Source organism: Chrysemys picta, chromosome 4 (genome assembly GCF_011386835.1).
Source record: "Chrysemys picta bellii isolate R12L10 chromosome 4, ASM1138683v2, whole genome shotgun sequence".
NCBI classification, from domain to species: Eukaryota; Metazoa; Chordata; order Testudines; family Emydidae; genus Chrysemys; species Chrysemys picta.
Window position 1 is genome coordinate 91,602,720 of NC_088794.1, and position 15,960 is coordinate 91,618,679.

The window sequence follows — 15,960 nt, forward strand, 5'->3', positions numbered from 1 at the left end:
GGGTACATCTATACTTACCTCCGGGTCCAGCGGTAAGCAATCCATCTTCTGGGATCGATTTATTGCGTCTTGTCTAGTTGCAATAAATCGATCCCAGATCGATCCCGGAAGTGCTCGCCGTCGATGCCAGTACTCCGGCTCGGCGAGAGGAGTACGCGGAGTCGATGGGGGAGCCTGCCTGCCGCGTGTGGACCCGCGGTAAGTTCGAACTAAGATAGTTCAACTTCAGCTATGTGAATAATGTAGCTGAAGTTGCGTATCTTAGTTCGAAGTGGGGGGTTAGTGTGGACCAGCCCTTAGCTCCACTGCTAAGATGAGGAACATATTTTCAGCAGAGTTCTTGTCAGATTCCCGAGGCAGCTGGTTTAAGGCTATCAGTGTCCGGCATTATAATCTTCACTTACCATTATTTTACGGGCCTAACATAGTTCTCTCACCCACCAAGCTGGAAAATAAGGCATTTGTTTTCTTTCTTTTGCTGCTCCAGTTCCAGTTAGCAAAATGCATGTTAGACTAGTTTGGCTGCAAAAAGGAATTCTATGTACACTGGGGACAACACATGATTCCCATCAGGCTGCAGAACTGGGCTGACATCAGAATCCAAACTTCCACTGGTCAGTGCAAGTAGAGGCATTCCTCTAATGATTTGGACTTGATGTGATGCAGTGTGAATGTCATGGATAATACAGACCAATGGGGAGAAACAGAATCAAAAACACTGTTTAAACACCTTTTGTCCCCCCACCCCTCCCCTCTTGAAAACTCCTGACCAAAGTAACAGCACAATATATATGCTAACAAACTTTATATTGTGCTGTTAAAGCCATATAAAGAGTGAATGTCCTCCCTATCTGCATTCTGCTCCTTTAAGGAGGGGAGTGCAGCTTCATTCATTGGGGGTGGGGGGAGGGGTTGCCCCAAGTCTTTCCAGTGCCTCATACCCAATAAAAATCTCTTGCTGGTACGGCATACTGCACCCCTGCTTGAAAGCTTGTCTCTCACACCAATAGAAGTTGGTCCAATACAAGATAGTACCTCACCCACCTTGTCTAATATCCTGGGACCAACACAGCTGCAACTACACTGGATTTTTTAGTTTTATGAAATAAAGAAGGTATGTGAACATTATGTATATACGTACAGACAAATTCTGTGCAATTTTAGCATTCAGCTGACCTATTTTTGCTTTCTCTTAACACTTTGCTTTAATACAGGCCTAGCTGCCTAGACTTTTGCCTATTTCAATGCCAACTCTGCATGAAGAGTCTACATTTCACTGGGAAGGGGGCCATGATGGAATAGCCCAGCATTCTGTGCAGTCCAATCACATCTGCAAAGGAATGACTGGAAGGACACACAGCTTCTTCAGTGTAACTCTTGTAGGTGGCCATTTAAAGGGATGGGTAAATGGAAAATGGGCATCTTCCTGCATAATGGCCCTTTGTGGAAGGGAGTAAAGAAGCCTAAGGAAGAGACCAAAGTCCACCCGTCCCATCTCTGTGAGGCATGCACAATGTAAAAAACGTGTCTTGGGTCAAGTCTCCTAACAGCCTTGCTCCCTTTTGTAATGAGTTAAAGCCAGGTGTGATCGATAGAGGCCTTTCAAATTGCACTTGTGAGGGGGCAAATTCTTCTAAAAGTGACCCAATAACTACTTCGCTTCCTGTACACAATGTGGCCAGATCTTTAAGGTTTGTGGCTACTCTTATCTCCCAGGATGCTATATGTCCTCTACTGAACTCTTAATGGCACAGGAAATATCAGGCATCCCCTTGCTACAGGAAAATAGAAATCTCCTCTCAGAGGAAAGGGGTGGGGTGAATTGTTCTTCACCCCTCCCCCTCACACTTCTGTCATACAGTGACCCAGGGTATGTCTCATATTTCCACAGAACTTGCTAAGAGCCTGGATAGCACTCGGAGAGGAAAGCAGGAAGGGCAGTGACAGGCAATTTGCTATGGAAGGAAATCACTACAAAACACCGGTGTCACAGTAACTAGATGCAGACAGTCTCAGGGCAGAGCATCTTTTTCTTATTCAGGTCTGGAAGCCTTTATACTCAAGAGTCTCGTTGCCATGATTCTTGGCAAGCACAAGGAGAAAGCCCTGACTGATCCGCAGGAGAACTGAATTCCGCTCCTGATGACATTGTTCTATTACGCACCTCAGGTACCTTTATAAATAAAATAGAAATCTGATTTGTAAAAAAGAATATCCAAGTTCACACAAATCTCTTTATCCAATGATTTGGCTCAGTCTATACTGACAGGGTGAGGTGCAGAATGTGGGATGAGGACATGGCAGCAATGGACAGAAGCCTAGTATAACTCAGTCCAGATAAGGAAAGTGCAGGAATGGAGGCAAACACACCGAGAGAGAGGTGGGGTCCAGCCTTGCTACTCCCTCGACTTCCCCAGGGATATGGCTAAATCTCCCCATCCTCATCCGAGCTGCCACTGCCACTGCTGTCACTGCTGCTGCTCCCCTCGTCACTGCTCTCCTCCCGCTGCGCTGCTGCTGCTGCCGCCGCCGCCGCTTCCTCCTCTTTCTCTCGCTGTTTCAATGCTGCTGCCTTCTTCTCCTGTTCCGCATGGCTCTTCATGTGAGCACTGCGGCTTTTCACCTTGTAGAAGACCCTGAGAAAGAACACACACATGTACCTGTTTGCTCAGTCTCTCTGTACCTCCTCTTCCCTCCCTTGCCAAAGGGGCTGTTGCATCTCTGGTTTGAAGTCTATAGACTACAGAGAAGGACCCTGTATCACCACCAACATGGAACTACTACAACTACGACTGCTCTCACTCCCATTCCATACGCAGCGGTGTGGTGCAGTAGATGGGGCACTAACTTAGGACTCAGGAGACCTAGGTTCTGTTTTTGGCAGACAATGTGTTGTATGACCTTGGACCAGTCATTTCACCTCTCTAGGCCTTGATTTTCCCTCCCACCCTTTATCTGTCATGTCCATTTAGATGCTAAGCTCTTGGAGGCAGGCTCCGCCTCTCACTATAGATCTGTACACTGCTGAGCAATAATGGCCCCCAGTTTATTAGGCACAACTGTAATACAAATAAATAAGCCAGCAAGCAGACAAACAATGACCAGTGCTCTCTTTTTTGCACTTCTCCCCCCAGGGTCAATGTTTTTTGCCTTTTGCGGTTTCCATTCTCTCTCTATCCTCTTCTCCCCTGCAATAATTTCTCAATTTTAGTGGCACCAAATAGACTTGAACACCATTAAGATTCTCCTCCAGTGAGCGTCCAGGCTAGAGAGACAACAGTGACACTTCTCAAAGCTGTGCTACTTCAGGGCCTAGTGGAGAGGTGTCCTGCCAGTGCCAGCTAAGTGACCCCCACACCGTGGAAACCTGCCACCACCACTGATGATTGAATTAGATAAAGATGTCATTCCTTCTGGTTCTCCTCATCTCCTCCCAATCCTGCTTCTGTATTTAAAATGGTGAGGAACTCCTGGTATTATGAGACTCATTATTCTTTGGGATTAAGCAATTTAGGCAGCAAACTGAACTTTCTTGGCTGGAGTCACAGAGGGAAAGTAATATACATACGATACGCACAAGAGACCTGTGTAAATTTAATCAAACCATTTGTTCACCCCTTACCTGGCACCTGCTGCTATCGTAATGATAACGCCCTACATGCCTATAGTATTAATCTTCTGACAAATTCTTGAAGTGCTTTTTCTGCTATTCAGGAATCTCTCCACACACCAGTGAAATGTAAACACTGCTGAGGTGGGACGTGCAGCCGTTTAACAGCACACAGCAACATTAAAGCATACATTTGGGGGGGGGGGGGGGGGCAGAATGTGATCATCCAAGTTGTAATCTGTTCAGGGCACTTGGGTTAATATGCCCATGATTATGAAAACTACTATGGGACCTTTGACAACCTTGAGTCATTAAGGACCAACTGTTTTTAAGATCTAATCTGAAAGACAGCACCAGTGGTGGTAAGCTGTTCATATTATTGCCTCCATTTCCAACAATTTATTGTACATCTCCACAAAAACTGCTTCTCAAGCTAATGTTCCTTTAGTACGACATTCCTTGATTGTCATTGGCAATGCATTTACTCTTACCTGCCACATTTTTTACATGGAAATGTGTTCTCTTGGTTCTGAGCTTTACTGGGTGTGTCTGGTTTTGGCTTTGGTTTCCGTCTCCTCCTCTGTACTGGGGGAGGAGTCTTTTGAGGCTTCACTGCTGCCTCCTTAGGCTTCCTTACAGTCCTACTGCTGGCTTCCCCTGGGGCATTAGACTCCTCGGTTCTTGAAATAAGGATCTCATTGACCTACATGGCAAAGAGACAGTTGTTAAAGCAAACTGAAAATGAGGCATCTCTGGAATAAAGGCTGCTGGCTGAACTCTGACCCCACAGTATTCCAATCCAAGCCATCCCTAATGAGAAACTCTCTCTGGTATTTCTAGCGCCACTCATCCTCCTCTCTGAGCACCAGTCCCAGGGCATTGCGTAGGATTTCATCACATTCTTAGTCACCACCTCTCCCTGCCCATCAAGTCATATAGAACACCATCTGGATGCTGGTAATACTCAGAGTTATTCCAGTTCAAGCTCCTTCCACCAGGAAAAGTTAAAGCTGAAGATACTTTGTCTATCTTTATTCAACATTTTCCAAACTGTTAACCGGGGGTGTAGAAAGGACTGGTGGGGGGAAGCACATGCAGTTCAGTGCAACACTGACCACTTCATTGGCTTGTAGTGTCTGCGTGGCCTTGGGAGGCACTGTGCTCTTCCTATCATCCAACTCTTCCTCCTTCTCAGACACTTCCTCCACGTGCGTATGTTCCTCATTGTAATTCTCCTTTCTGGGAGGAAGAACACGTGCAAACCTATGCGAACTCTTGACAAGAAGAAACGATAAAGAGACACAGTTAGTATTTTCTTCTTCGAGCTTCAGCTCTATGGCAGGTCGAGGTAATTATGTGAAAAAGGATAGGAGGCTGAGCCTAATGAACTGTAAGCACGCTCATGTAGCTGCATTATGCTGACTGGAGAGAGCGCTCCTGTCGACACAATAAAACCAGCTCAACGAGCAGCGATAGCTATGTCGGCAGGAGAGCATCTCTCACTGACATAGCGCTGTGCACACCAGCACTTACGCTGGCAAAACTTAAGTTGTTCAAGGGGGTGTTTTTTTCCATACCCCTGAGCGACAAAAGTTTTGCCGATATAAGTGGCAGTGTAGACATGGCCTTAGAAACACAAGCGTTTCTAATCAGACAATTACTTAAGGAATCTATGCAACAGTTAGGACAATATTTATTATTTCTTGTATATATGTAGCATCAGTAAAATTATAAAGAGTGAACTGTGATTCAGTCTATGAAGTTTGCATTTGGCACCAAAGCCAAAAGCAGGCAAGGGAGTTGGGTGGTTACCTTGATATCAACCTCAGCTTCATCTTTCATAGACTTCTCATTAGTGGCATCAATGTCCCCAAAGATTAAGGTCCCATTCCGACCAATTTTCACTTGTTTTTTGTATGTGTAGTAAAACTCTACACACTGGGCCACCGTCTTGGTTTTTATCTGGTGTTTAAAAAAAAAATTAAAAAGGGAAGAAAAAAAAAGGAAAACTCCTTTTAAAAGGTGTATTAATACTCATTAAAGGTGTAGTTACAAGTCACTTTACATTGTAATTTTCTTTTCCAACAAAATCTTTCTATTATATGAAAATTGTTTTAAGTTCTTTACACTGTGTTACATTTCCAACAAATCTTTTCTTTGGCCTCCACTGGAATTACTTAGGGCTAGATTCTGGCACCTTTACTCACACTGAGCAGCACTTTAGACTGAATAATCCACAAATTTCAATGGGGCTACTTGCACAATACGGTACTAATCAACACAAGGATGACAGAACTGGCACTGAGACCTAGTCTACACTAGGAAATTAGGTTGATATAACTATGTCTCTCTGGGGGTTGAAAAATCTACACCCGAGTGACCAGGGCCAGATTAAGGCAGGGGCTTTAGAGACTGCCGCCCAGAACCCTGGCTCAAGGGGGGCCCCGCAAAAATAAATCACAGGCTGCGATCTCCAAATCCGGGCTGCTAAAAGTCCCACAGCACAGCGGGGTGGCTCAGGCAGGATGCCTGCATGCTCTGGCCACAGGCTGCTCCCACAAGCGGCTGGCTGCTAGCATGTCTCTGTGACCCTGGTGTGTGTGTGGGGGGGGAAGGCAGCTCCGCATGCTGCCCCCGCCCTCAGCACCATCCCTGCAGCTCCCAATGGGAGCAGCCAATGGGAGCTATGGTTACTTGTGGGAGCAGGCAGTGCACAGAGACATGCTGTCCCCCTCCCCGCAGCTGCTTCTGGGAGCAGCGTGGGGCCATAGCATGTAGGCAGCCTGCCTGAGCCCCGCTGCACCGCAGCCTGGGAGCTGCCTGTAGTAAATGCCTCCTGGCTGGAGCCTGCACTTTGGACCCCCTCCTCCACCTTCAACCCCCTGCCCCAGATCAGAATCCCCTTCTGCACCCAAACTGCTTCCCAGACCCCACACCCCCTCTTGCACCCCAGTCCCCAGCCCCCTTATGCACCAAACTCCTTCCCAGGAAAAATACTTGTATACAGGGACCCCACAAAGTCCAATAGGCCCGGGGCACAGAAGAGTTAATCTGGCCCTGCGAGTGACACACCCAATCGGCTGTATACAACCGATTTCTATAAAACCGGCTTCTATAAATTCGACCTAATTTCGTAGTGTAGACATACCCATAGTTAAACCAACCTAACCCCTGGTTTAGACGGCATTAAGTTGACGGGAGAATTCTCCTGTCGACCTACCTATCGCCTCTCAGGGAAGTGGAGTCCCTATGCAGATAGGAGAACCCCTCTGATCAACACAGGTAGTGTCTTCATTGAAGCGCTACAGCAGTGTAGCTGGAGTAGTGCCACTGTAGGGGTTTATGTGTAGACAAGCCCGAGGATATGCCTACACTGCAGGTAAGAGAGTCTCTCTCGGCATGAGTGGACACACACTGTGTGGATGTTGTGGCTGGAGCTTGGGCTCTCACGCTCATGTGTTCCCCTAGACTTAAAAGTCCGAGCTGCAGACTGAACTGAAACGTCCAGACTGCTATTTTGAGCTAATTAAGCTCAAGCCCTGGAAGTGAGCGTCTGTCTACCCAGGTTGGGAGGCTCGCAACCAGCTGCAATGTAGACATACAAAGATAAATGGGCGCTCCCTAAGGGTATCTACAACATCGCAATTGAATTGTCAAGCCTCGGAGCAGACTTGCAGCTTCCTGGGAGGTATTTAGTTTCCAACAGCATATTAGCTAAGGAACAACCGGAAAGCAAGTCTAACAGATAGGGAGGAAGGCTTGCAGAGCTTTTTATTTCTGTACCCATCTGGGAACACATGATTATCAGCAGACCCAGGAACGATTAGACATTTTCTATCTGTGACGTATTTGAGAGTTTGGAGGCAGAGTATCAGCTTTTGTTAATGCCCAGGCTTTCACAAGTTAATACAACGTTTTGCATATTTGTTATTTATTCATGAGAAATTTGAAAACTACTCCTGACTTTCTTTTTTTCTGTAGCTTTCCCTCCAATGAAAACATCTTCATTGATGGGTTAAAATGGAGAGGAGGCATGTACTAAAAGGACATTTTTACTGTCTCTAATTTTTACAGATCACTGGAAGTAAAACTACTAGATATTTCACCAATCACAAATCCATTTATTATTATTCCTGTGGGGATTCTGCACCAAAAAATTCTGCATATTTTATTTATCAAAATAATGCAATATAATCACATCAGTTTCACTTGTTTTGGTAATTTATTTAAACTACAATGCAGAAAAAAAGTCACAATAACTATTCAGCATTTCCTAAACACATGAAAGTTGAGTTACAAACACTTCGTAACTAATACCCTGCATTCTAGTTATAATCCCGGATTTTCATTTAAATTACATTACAGAACGCCAAACAGCAAAAAAGTAGAATGTCATTTTAAATTGCTCAGAGACTTCCACAGATAAAAGTCAGACAGTTTTACTAATCATTGTCCTGGACCTGGCTGGGTACTTTGGGAAGTGCTTGCTTCTGATTGTCCTGACTTTTTATTGACTGCTTGGTAAACGTTTTATTTGCCCTCAAACTCTTTTTTTTTAATGGGAAAGTAAAATAAATCCTGAGCTGTAATCTAACCCCATTGTGCCACTTTGGCTCAGGAAAAAAGTGAGAAAGCACATAGATCTTCCTAGCTGATTCCCTTACTGTCATTTATCAGAAGGATCCTTTACATCACGCTGACAATGTAGGAACTTAAACCTTTCACAGGTTTTAGGCTCCTAGGGGAATTGACTGAGAATGGGAACAGTTAAGGAACAACAGGAACATTAACAATGTTACTACACAGGCGGGCTGCTACATTTCTGCCTGCAGGAAAGAGCCTTCCTCCTGCATAATAAAAAGACCTATCCCTCCACACCCCTGGCGAGCCACAGTAGCAAGCAAGAGGGACAGAGTCTCTCTCGCTTGTTGGCAGGCAGACACGCCCGCCCGACCCCTCCCCGTGATGGTGATCGTCTCCCCCGCAGGCACGCCCGCCCGACCCCTCCCTGTGATGGTGATCGTCTCCCCCGCAGGCACGCCCGCCCGACCCCTCTCCCCCTGCAGTGATTTGCGTCTCTGAGGCTGCTCCAGGGCCAGGCACATTGGAACTGACTCACTGCCTGGACTACCAGGGAAAGAGGCGCATGTCCCCCTGCAGATTTCTTTGGCATTTTTCTGCACAGGAGGCCATATTAATTCTGCACCCCTGCAGGGGCACAGAATTTTGTCAGGAGTAATCTATGGGCCATTTTACCACAATAGGAATTTTTCCCATTCAGTTTTGTAACTGGGCTACTTGAGTGTTACTGGAGCACTACCATCATTTTATAAATATATTCTGTGTAATTGATCTGTGCCCTGGGCTAAATGAGGGAGATTGGATTGATAAATTGGGGGTGGGATCAATAAGTAGCACTATATTTTCAAAAATTTTTTTTTTTAAGTTTAATCACTCCAAGGAATTGGGGGGGGGGGGGAGAAAAGAGGAGGAGGGAAGAAAAAACAAAAACCCACAGCACCCAAGAGGGAATGCAGTATATTTTGTGTTGATGGTGTCACTGTCAGCACCAACTGCATCAGCTCAGGTCAACCCTTCCACAGTGCATTAAGTAATTGGCAGAGTAACTTACAAGTTTCTGGACCAGGAAAAAGTCTTTCTTGTAGATTGCAATGCCTTTGTTGAAAAGTTTCTTCTCATCAACTTTCCACCTGTCTGATCCTATAAGTAAAGAAGTTTAAATTGAAACCTATTTCATTTCAAGCTTTTAGTCTTCTAGTTGTTTTTTCTTTAGGTTTCCTTTAAATAAAACCAGCCCAAACGATATGCAGTTCATGACACACCTGAAGTAGTCTTAGTACAATAAACACTTTTTCACCTCCAACAAGAAAACACACAATCCAGAATGTCCCTTAGCTCTCCCACATTCTTTCTTTATCCACACAGCCACAGTGGAAAGTACTCGGGTAGTGTCAAAGAGCTGTTGTATTTGTAATGTGAACAGACGTGTAATTTTTGTGCGCTAGAGATGGAGCTATTGAGCTTCTCTCTACCCTCACCAGACCAAGGTCTCCCAGGGTTACCTAGGGCCATCCTTGGTCACGAAAGATACTATCTTGCAATTGGTTATATATTGAGTGAGGGTACAGACAGACACTGCAGTTTTGCTTCCATAGAGGAAACAATTAGATGCAATAACCTGCTAGTCTCTGTACTCTTTAACATCCTACTGTAAGCAGCATAGGTTATTAGCGACTGGAAATTCTCCCACTAATACTCTCTCTCAATTCCCTGCTATGAATTCATGCCACAGAGGTTGCAGTTCTGAGATTTGGACAGTCATTCCATCACCCATAAGCCTCCCTTCTGTGATCGCTCTCTGTGAAGACATCTAGTCCCTTGACAAGCCTGGGTATACAAAAAAGTGGCCCAGTGACTAATGGCCTTGTGGTGTGTGCAGCACACTAGCAAATCCTAAGTGTCATGACAGCTGCAGGCAAGAATCCCTGCAATTCACCACTGCACTCATCCAGGCAAGGGACGATGTCTGATTCCTATAAAGCTTCCTGAAAAAAAAAAAGAAAAAAAAGTATGACACTGTATCAATATTAAAAGAGCAGCAACAACCACCATCACCTGCTGTGCAAAAGGGTGAAAAAATCCCTATCTGCAGCTAGGGCTGCCAGCTACAAAGGAAGCAGAGGCAGCCGCGATGAGTTCCCCTCAGCATACCTGTGTAGTGATAGTCTGCCAGTGGGTGGTGTGGCGATCTCATTGGCCTCTTCAGCAGCAATTTGGTCAAAGTAGCCTAAGAGACAGTACAACAACAGAATTAGCTTCATATAGGACACTAACTTATACAGGTATTACAACAAAGAACATCAGGCAATCCCCTTAGTATCATACTCTACCAGCAGGTCAATTGTATTAAAAGCTCTCTTTCCCACCCTATGCTCTAGCATTTGGAACAGCGACATGTGAGTCAAGACACCAGCATTCCGATCTTGACTCTCTGGTACCTTGGACAAGTGACCTCACCTCTCCATGCCTCCACTTTTCCATCTCTACATTGGGTAAAATGCTACTCACCTACTCTAGCTCATAAAAGGTGTTGAGAGACATGATTATTATTCCCACAGATGAAAGGCCTTATAGAAGTATTTTCTTATGTAGTGATGATCCCATGTAGCATGTGCTCTCTTACAAAGCCAGTTCCCACTGGCCACACTCCTTTGCAGATTCAGGACACCAGTGAAATGGGTTTAGAAATCTCAGTTCACTTGAGTAAACAATATTCCAAAATAAAATGGAAGGATCACTTCAGCAGAAGAAATTTATCTCAGAGACTATAAAGCCATTCAATTGTAGTCACTTTTTATTTGCACTTAAAACTATAGCTACAATTTGTCCTGAAGTTAGAGAGGATTATGAAAGGCTGGTGCACTAAACAGCTACACTTTGCAATTTTACAGCATTTACCAAAGAAATCAGTGTTTTATAAACATAAATGGTTACAAACTGCTGCAAGGTTGATAAGCATATCCATTTCACAGATAGACAAAGAGAGGTTACGTGACTTGCCTAAGGTCACAAAGAGAGTCAGTGACAAATGCAAGAATTGAACCTGGGAGTCCTAACTCCCAGTCCCATGCTGTAAAACCAGTAGACAATGTTCCCTCGAATGAGACTTGGCTTCCAATTTAGATGGCAAGTGAATTTAGTTTAGCAATTTCAGCCACTTGATCCCTGCAAGCTAAAAACAGAAACCACATACAGTCTGATGCAGTTTGACATTTTTAGCAGTCTCTGCTTAGGAGAGGCCAAAGACTGAAATAGCGAGGATGGTGCAGGTCAAAATAGAGGTGCATCAGCAGAGCTGTGCGGGGCCACGTTCGGAATAGCGACAGGAAGAGGTGATGAGCATTAGGATTCAGATGTATTGGCAGAACTGTGTAGTGCTTTGCAAGCTTCCTTCTTTCAAATAAGCTTCTTGCTTGTGCAATCAGTCCTTGATTATAGTGATCATTAAGGTCTCTTCCCACAATCTCAAAAGATAGACAGAAGATTGAAGAGGACTCACCAGAATGTTTCCCTTTGCTTCATGCAAGACGTGCAGCGCCAGCTCCTGATTGGTACCAGCCCCAGGAAAAATACTTGAACAGGCAGCAGTTAGCAGATTTTCCACTATTACCAGGAAAGTGCCATCAAACCAAAAAAAGAAATGGGGTGGAAGAAGCACAAGATCCGATTAAGAAACAGTAAAGTCGTTGCTATTTTTTCCCATATTCAATGAATTTGGTTGGTGAGGGTCTCAGCATAGTTTTCGATGAGCTAGTGCCCACGTATATCTTGGGCAACAGTAGGATTTGCATTATTTTATCCTAATTGGTCCTTTCCAGTCAAAACTAGAGAAACCAGGAAAGAACATAAGATTGAATGATCACAGAACTTGAACTCCCTCTCACTCTAAGAAAGGACGGTTAATCCAGGTGATGTTCGGATAAGATATAATAATGCAGGACTAAAGGGAAGGGAAGAGAGCCAAGACTGAATTAATCTCAATGTTGAATTTCCCTCTTACTTGGGGGGAGGGACGGGAAAGGTGGAAGGTATTTCCTCTCTAGGGTAGCATTTAAGAACACTATGGGAGCAAGGCGAGAAAATACAAATCTGAATGAACGTGCAAATACCATTTCCTTCTTTTTCCAGAAAAGGCTGGTCAAGAGCTACGGCTTCAGTAAGTGAACAAACCCAGGATTCAGGCCAGCTCTACCCTACATCAGTGGTTCTCAAACTAGGGTCGCCGCTTGTTCAGAGAAAGCCTCTGGTGGGCCAGGTCGGTTTGTTTACCTGCCGCGTCCGTTGGTTTGGCCAATCGCGGCTCTCAGTGGCCGCGGTTTGCCGCTCCAGGTCAATGGGGGCTGCAGGAAGCAGCGCAGGCCGAGGGACATGCAGACGCGGCAGGTAAAGAAATTGGCCTGGCCCGCCAGGGGCTTTCCCTGAGCAAGCGGCGGCCCTAGTTTGAGAACCACTGCCCTACATAGTTTGTTGGCACAGCTCTGTTGGCTAGGGGTGGGGGTGGGGAGGGGAATCACATTCCCTAGCTGGCACATCTATGCCAGAAAAACCTCTAATGCAGACCCAGCTATGTCAAAAAAGGCATTTTTCAAAATTCTTCAGCGAATCAAATAACATCTTCGTTTCCACTTTCCGGCATTTTGACAAAAGCAAAGGGAAGGAGGACTGCGCTGACAAAATGGATGGGGGAGAAAGTGGTGGTGCCACCACCTCCCTTATAACTTTAGCCCACTTGTTGAGGCACTCACCTGGGATGTGGGACCCTGAGACTACACGAGCGCTACAGCTACACCATTGTAGCGTGCACACCTGCTACAGCGACAGAATTATTATTCAAGAGACAGTAGCTAGGTCAACAGAAGAATTCTTCCACTGAGCTACCAATGTCTATACTGGGGCTCACGTTGGCTTAACTAAGTCTCTCACACCCCTGAGCAATGTAGCTAGGGGTCAATCTAAGTTTTAGTTGTAGACCTGTCCCTAGATGCAATCCCCCCCCTGCCTGATGCAGAAATGGGATTTGAACTTGGGCTTCCCACATTGCACGAGAAAGCCCTAGCCATTAGGCTATGTGATATTCTGGTGTGGGGCATTCTCAATTTCTCCACTTGTTCCACTTTTTATAAATAGTCATTGGAGTAGGGACTTGAACTTGGCTCTCCCACCTCCCAGGTGAGTACCCTAACCACACTGTAGTCATTCTCATTATTTCTTTGGCCAAACAGCTATCCATGAATGACTATGAATTGCCACTGTGAATGATAATGGATAGCCATTTGGCCAGAGAAATAATGAAAATGACTCTACAGTCTGTAATTAGAGCATTCCCCTGGGAGATGGGAAACTTGCCCCATGCCATGGGCTGTGTGTGCCCCCCGTGTCTCCCTTCTCGGACACCAATGTCCCCAAGTCTCCCCTCCATGCCAGGTACTCTATGTAAGCCCCATTCCCCCATCTTATTCCTTTTCCCTCTGTCTGGGAGAGAAGTCATTTAGGTGTCAATATTTTTAAATTGTAGTGGGAGGATGGGCAGAGCTGAGATGGGGGCTACTGTTATGCTGGAAGGTGTCAATGGCTGGCTGCCATCAACTGGTTCTTTGATCTTCAGACAATTGAACAGGTGGTTGAAGCTGCTGAGTGCTAACCAGATGCTAGAACTCCACGTATCCCCCGTTTCCCTCTTTCAGTTTTTCCACTTTTCACCAAAATCTATAGGGTTCTGCCCATTGATGCCTGGAACATTCCCTGAAATTTTGGAATTGATCTGATACAACATACAAAAGTTATATTACATACAAATAAATGCCATAGAATTGAAGGAGACAAGGTAAGTAAAGCAATACCTTTTATTGGATCAACTTCTGTTGCTGGAACAACAGATGCAAAACCTGCAGACGTATCTCCACTGCTATGATGATCAATACTACCCACAACACATCTTTCAAGATTCATGGGTGCTACACATGCTTATTGTAACACGTAGCATACCTCATCCAGTACATCAAATGCCCTAACAACTATGTTTGTGAAACCACAAAATCGCTACGCTCTCAAATGAACTCACACAGAAAAATGATAAAAGACAAATACTCCTATCACCTGTGGGCAAACTCTTTTCACAAAGTGATCACTTCACATTTGACCTTTCAATGCTAGTGCAGGTTTCCCTTGAGGAAAACACCTTCAAAAGGTGAGCCCGGGAACTTAAATTCATAACTCTGCTAGACACCAAAAGCCATGGACTTAACAGGGACACTGGTTTTATGGCTTATTACAATTTGTAACACACCACACAGCCTGCTACCATTAATTGCCCACTTCAACCCTTCATGCATAACAATCTAACTCCCAATTGCCCACTTCATTTCAAGTGATCGACTCCCATGTTACCTCTTCCATTTAACAATCTCTCCCAACTTATAATTAGCTCAGGCCTGGTCTACACTAGAAAATTAGATTAGTGTAACTAGGTCGTTCACAGGTGCAAAAAATCCACACCCTTGTGTGATACAATTAAACAGGCCTAAACCCCCGCTGTAGAGAGAATTCTCCCCACGACCTAGCTACTGCCTCTCTGGGAGATGGATTATTTGCACCGAGGGGAGAGAACCCCTCCTGTCAGTGTAGGCAGTGCAACTGCATCGCTGCAGCATTTTAAGAGTAGATGAGCCCTGAGATATTCTGCTTCCTTCCCCAGACCTGAAGAGCTCGCTGTTCCTCAAAAGCTCATACCTTCCACCAACAGAAGTTGGTCCAATAAAAGATATTACCTCATCCACCTTTTCTCTCTCATATCCTGGGACCAACACAGCTACAGCAACACTGCAAACACAGAGTTGAATGTAATGCCTTGCTTCACTCAGCCAATGATCTAATTTGTCCCTTCTGCCCTTTCAGGCCTATGAATCCTTGGTCTCCATAATTTTCCACAAGAAGTTTTCAACAACACTCAGTGAAACTTGACACTTGATCAGTAGTGTGAAGTTATTTAAAATGGAGCCTAAAGGTAGAGGACACAGCTACCCTACCAAAGCTGCTACTTTTTGTTTGGGGTCCATTTATCTCTCCAGACCCTTACCATTCTCTTGAGTAGTTTGGTTGATTTCCAGGTCCCCCCATGGCTGCCACACCACGTCCGCCTTATGCTTGTCAGCTGATGCCAAAGATCTGTCTTGGAGCACAGGGATTTCTGCTTGAAACCGGGATCCCACGTTGATTCGCCTGGGAAATGGAGAACAAATAATGACAATGACCACCTCACAATATCTAGAAGGCACCTATCTTCTAAAAACACAATCGATCCCAAAGAGATTAAAACATAGGCCACGTGATAGCCATAAGGCAAGAACAACATTCAGTAACTAATACTACTTGAGTCAGACCTAAGACTGTGATCTAGAGGCGAAAGACTCTGTGCCCTATCACCAATTTCTAGTGTTGTTTTATTAATTATGTTGTTCTATTTAACGAGAGGGTCCCTTAGAACTGCTGAACTTCAACTCAGTCTCTAATCTGAGGTCTGATTACTTACAAAGCACCCAGCTCTAATACAAATCAAGACCATTCAAGCAGTGTATTAGGTTCTAGTAGTTTTCCCTTGGTTCTCCTAGCTGACCAATGTACAGGACAGAAGCGGTGCTACCCAGACTTGAAATCAACAGAGAGATTTGATTACAGGAGGAAAGGAGAAGAAAATCCACAACCAGCCCCATTGAGCACAACTACACACTGTACTATTTCATGAGTCCAAATATGGCACAACCTTTGACTAC

The 15,960-nt window shown here is 45.0% G+C and overlaps 1 protein-coding gene across 7 annotated transcripts in view; it reads right to left on the reverse strand.

The window, feature by feature from the left end:
• Window positions 1–460: 460 nt before the first annotated feature.
• Window positions 461–15,960, reverse strand: part of MIDEAS (mitotic deacetylase associated SANT domain protein) — an 83,389-nt gene continuing 67,889 nt past the window's right edge. For 6 of the 7 annotated variants that reach the window (XM_024106641.3, XM_042849446.2, XM_042849447.2 and 3 more), the window contains 8 exons: window positions 15,267–15,409; window positions 11,691–11,794; window positions 10,343–10,418; window positions 9,243–9,331; window positions 5,423–5,572; window positions 4,726–4,884; window positions 4,102–4,313; window positions 1,988–2,636 (listed from right to left, as the gene is read on the reverse strand). In XM_024106641.3, coding sequence (XP_023962409.1) covers window positions 2,426–2,636; window positions 4,102–4,313; window positions 4,726–4,884; window positions 5,423–5,572; window positions 9,243–9,331; window positions 10,343–10,418; window positions 11,691–11,794; window positions 15,267–15,409 — 1,144 coding nt within the window. In that variant the 3' untranslated portion in view covers window positions 1,988–2,425. Of the gene's footprint in view, window positions 2,637–4,101; window positions 4,314–4,725; window positions 4,885–5,422; window positions 5,573–9,242; window positions 9,332–10,342; window positions 10,419–11,690; window positions 11,795–15,266; window positions 15,410–15,960 lie in introns of all 7 variants that reach the window. The other variant, XM_008169911.4, reaches the window with a different exon arrangement.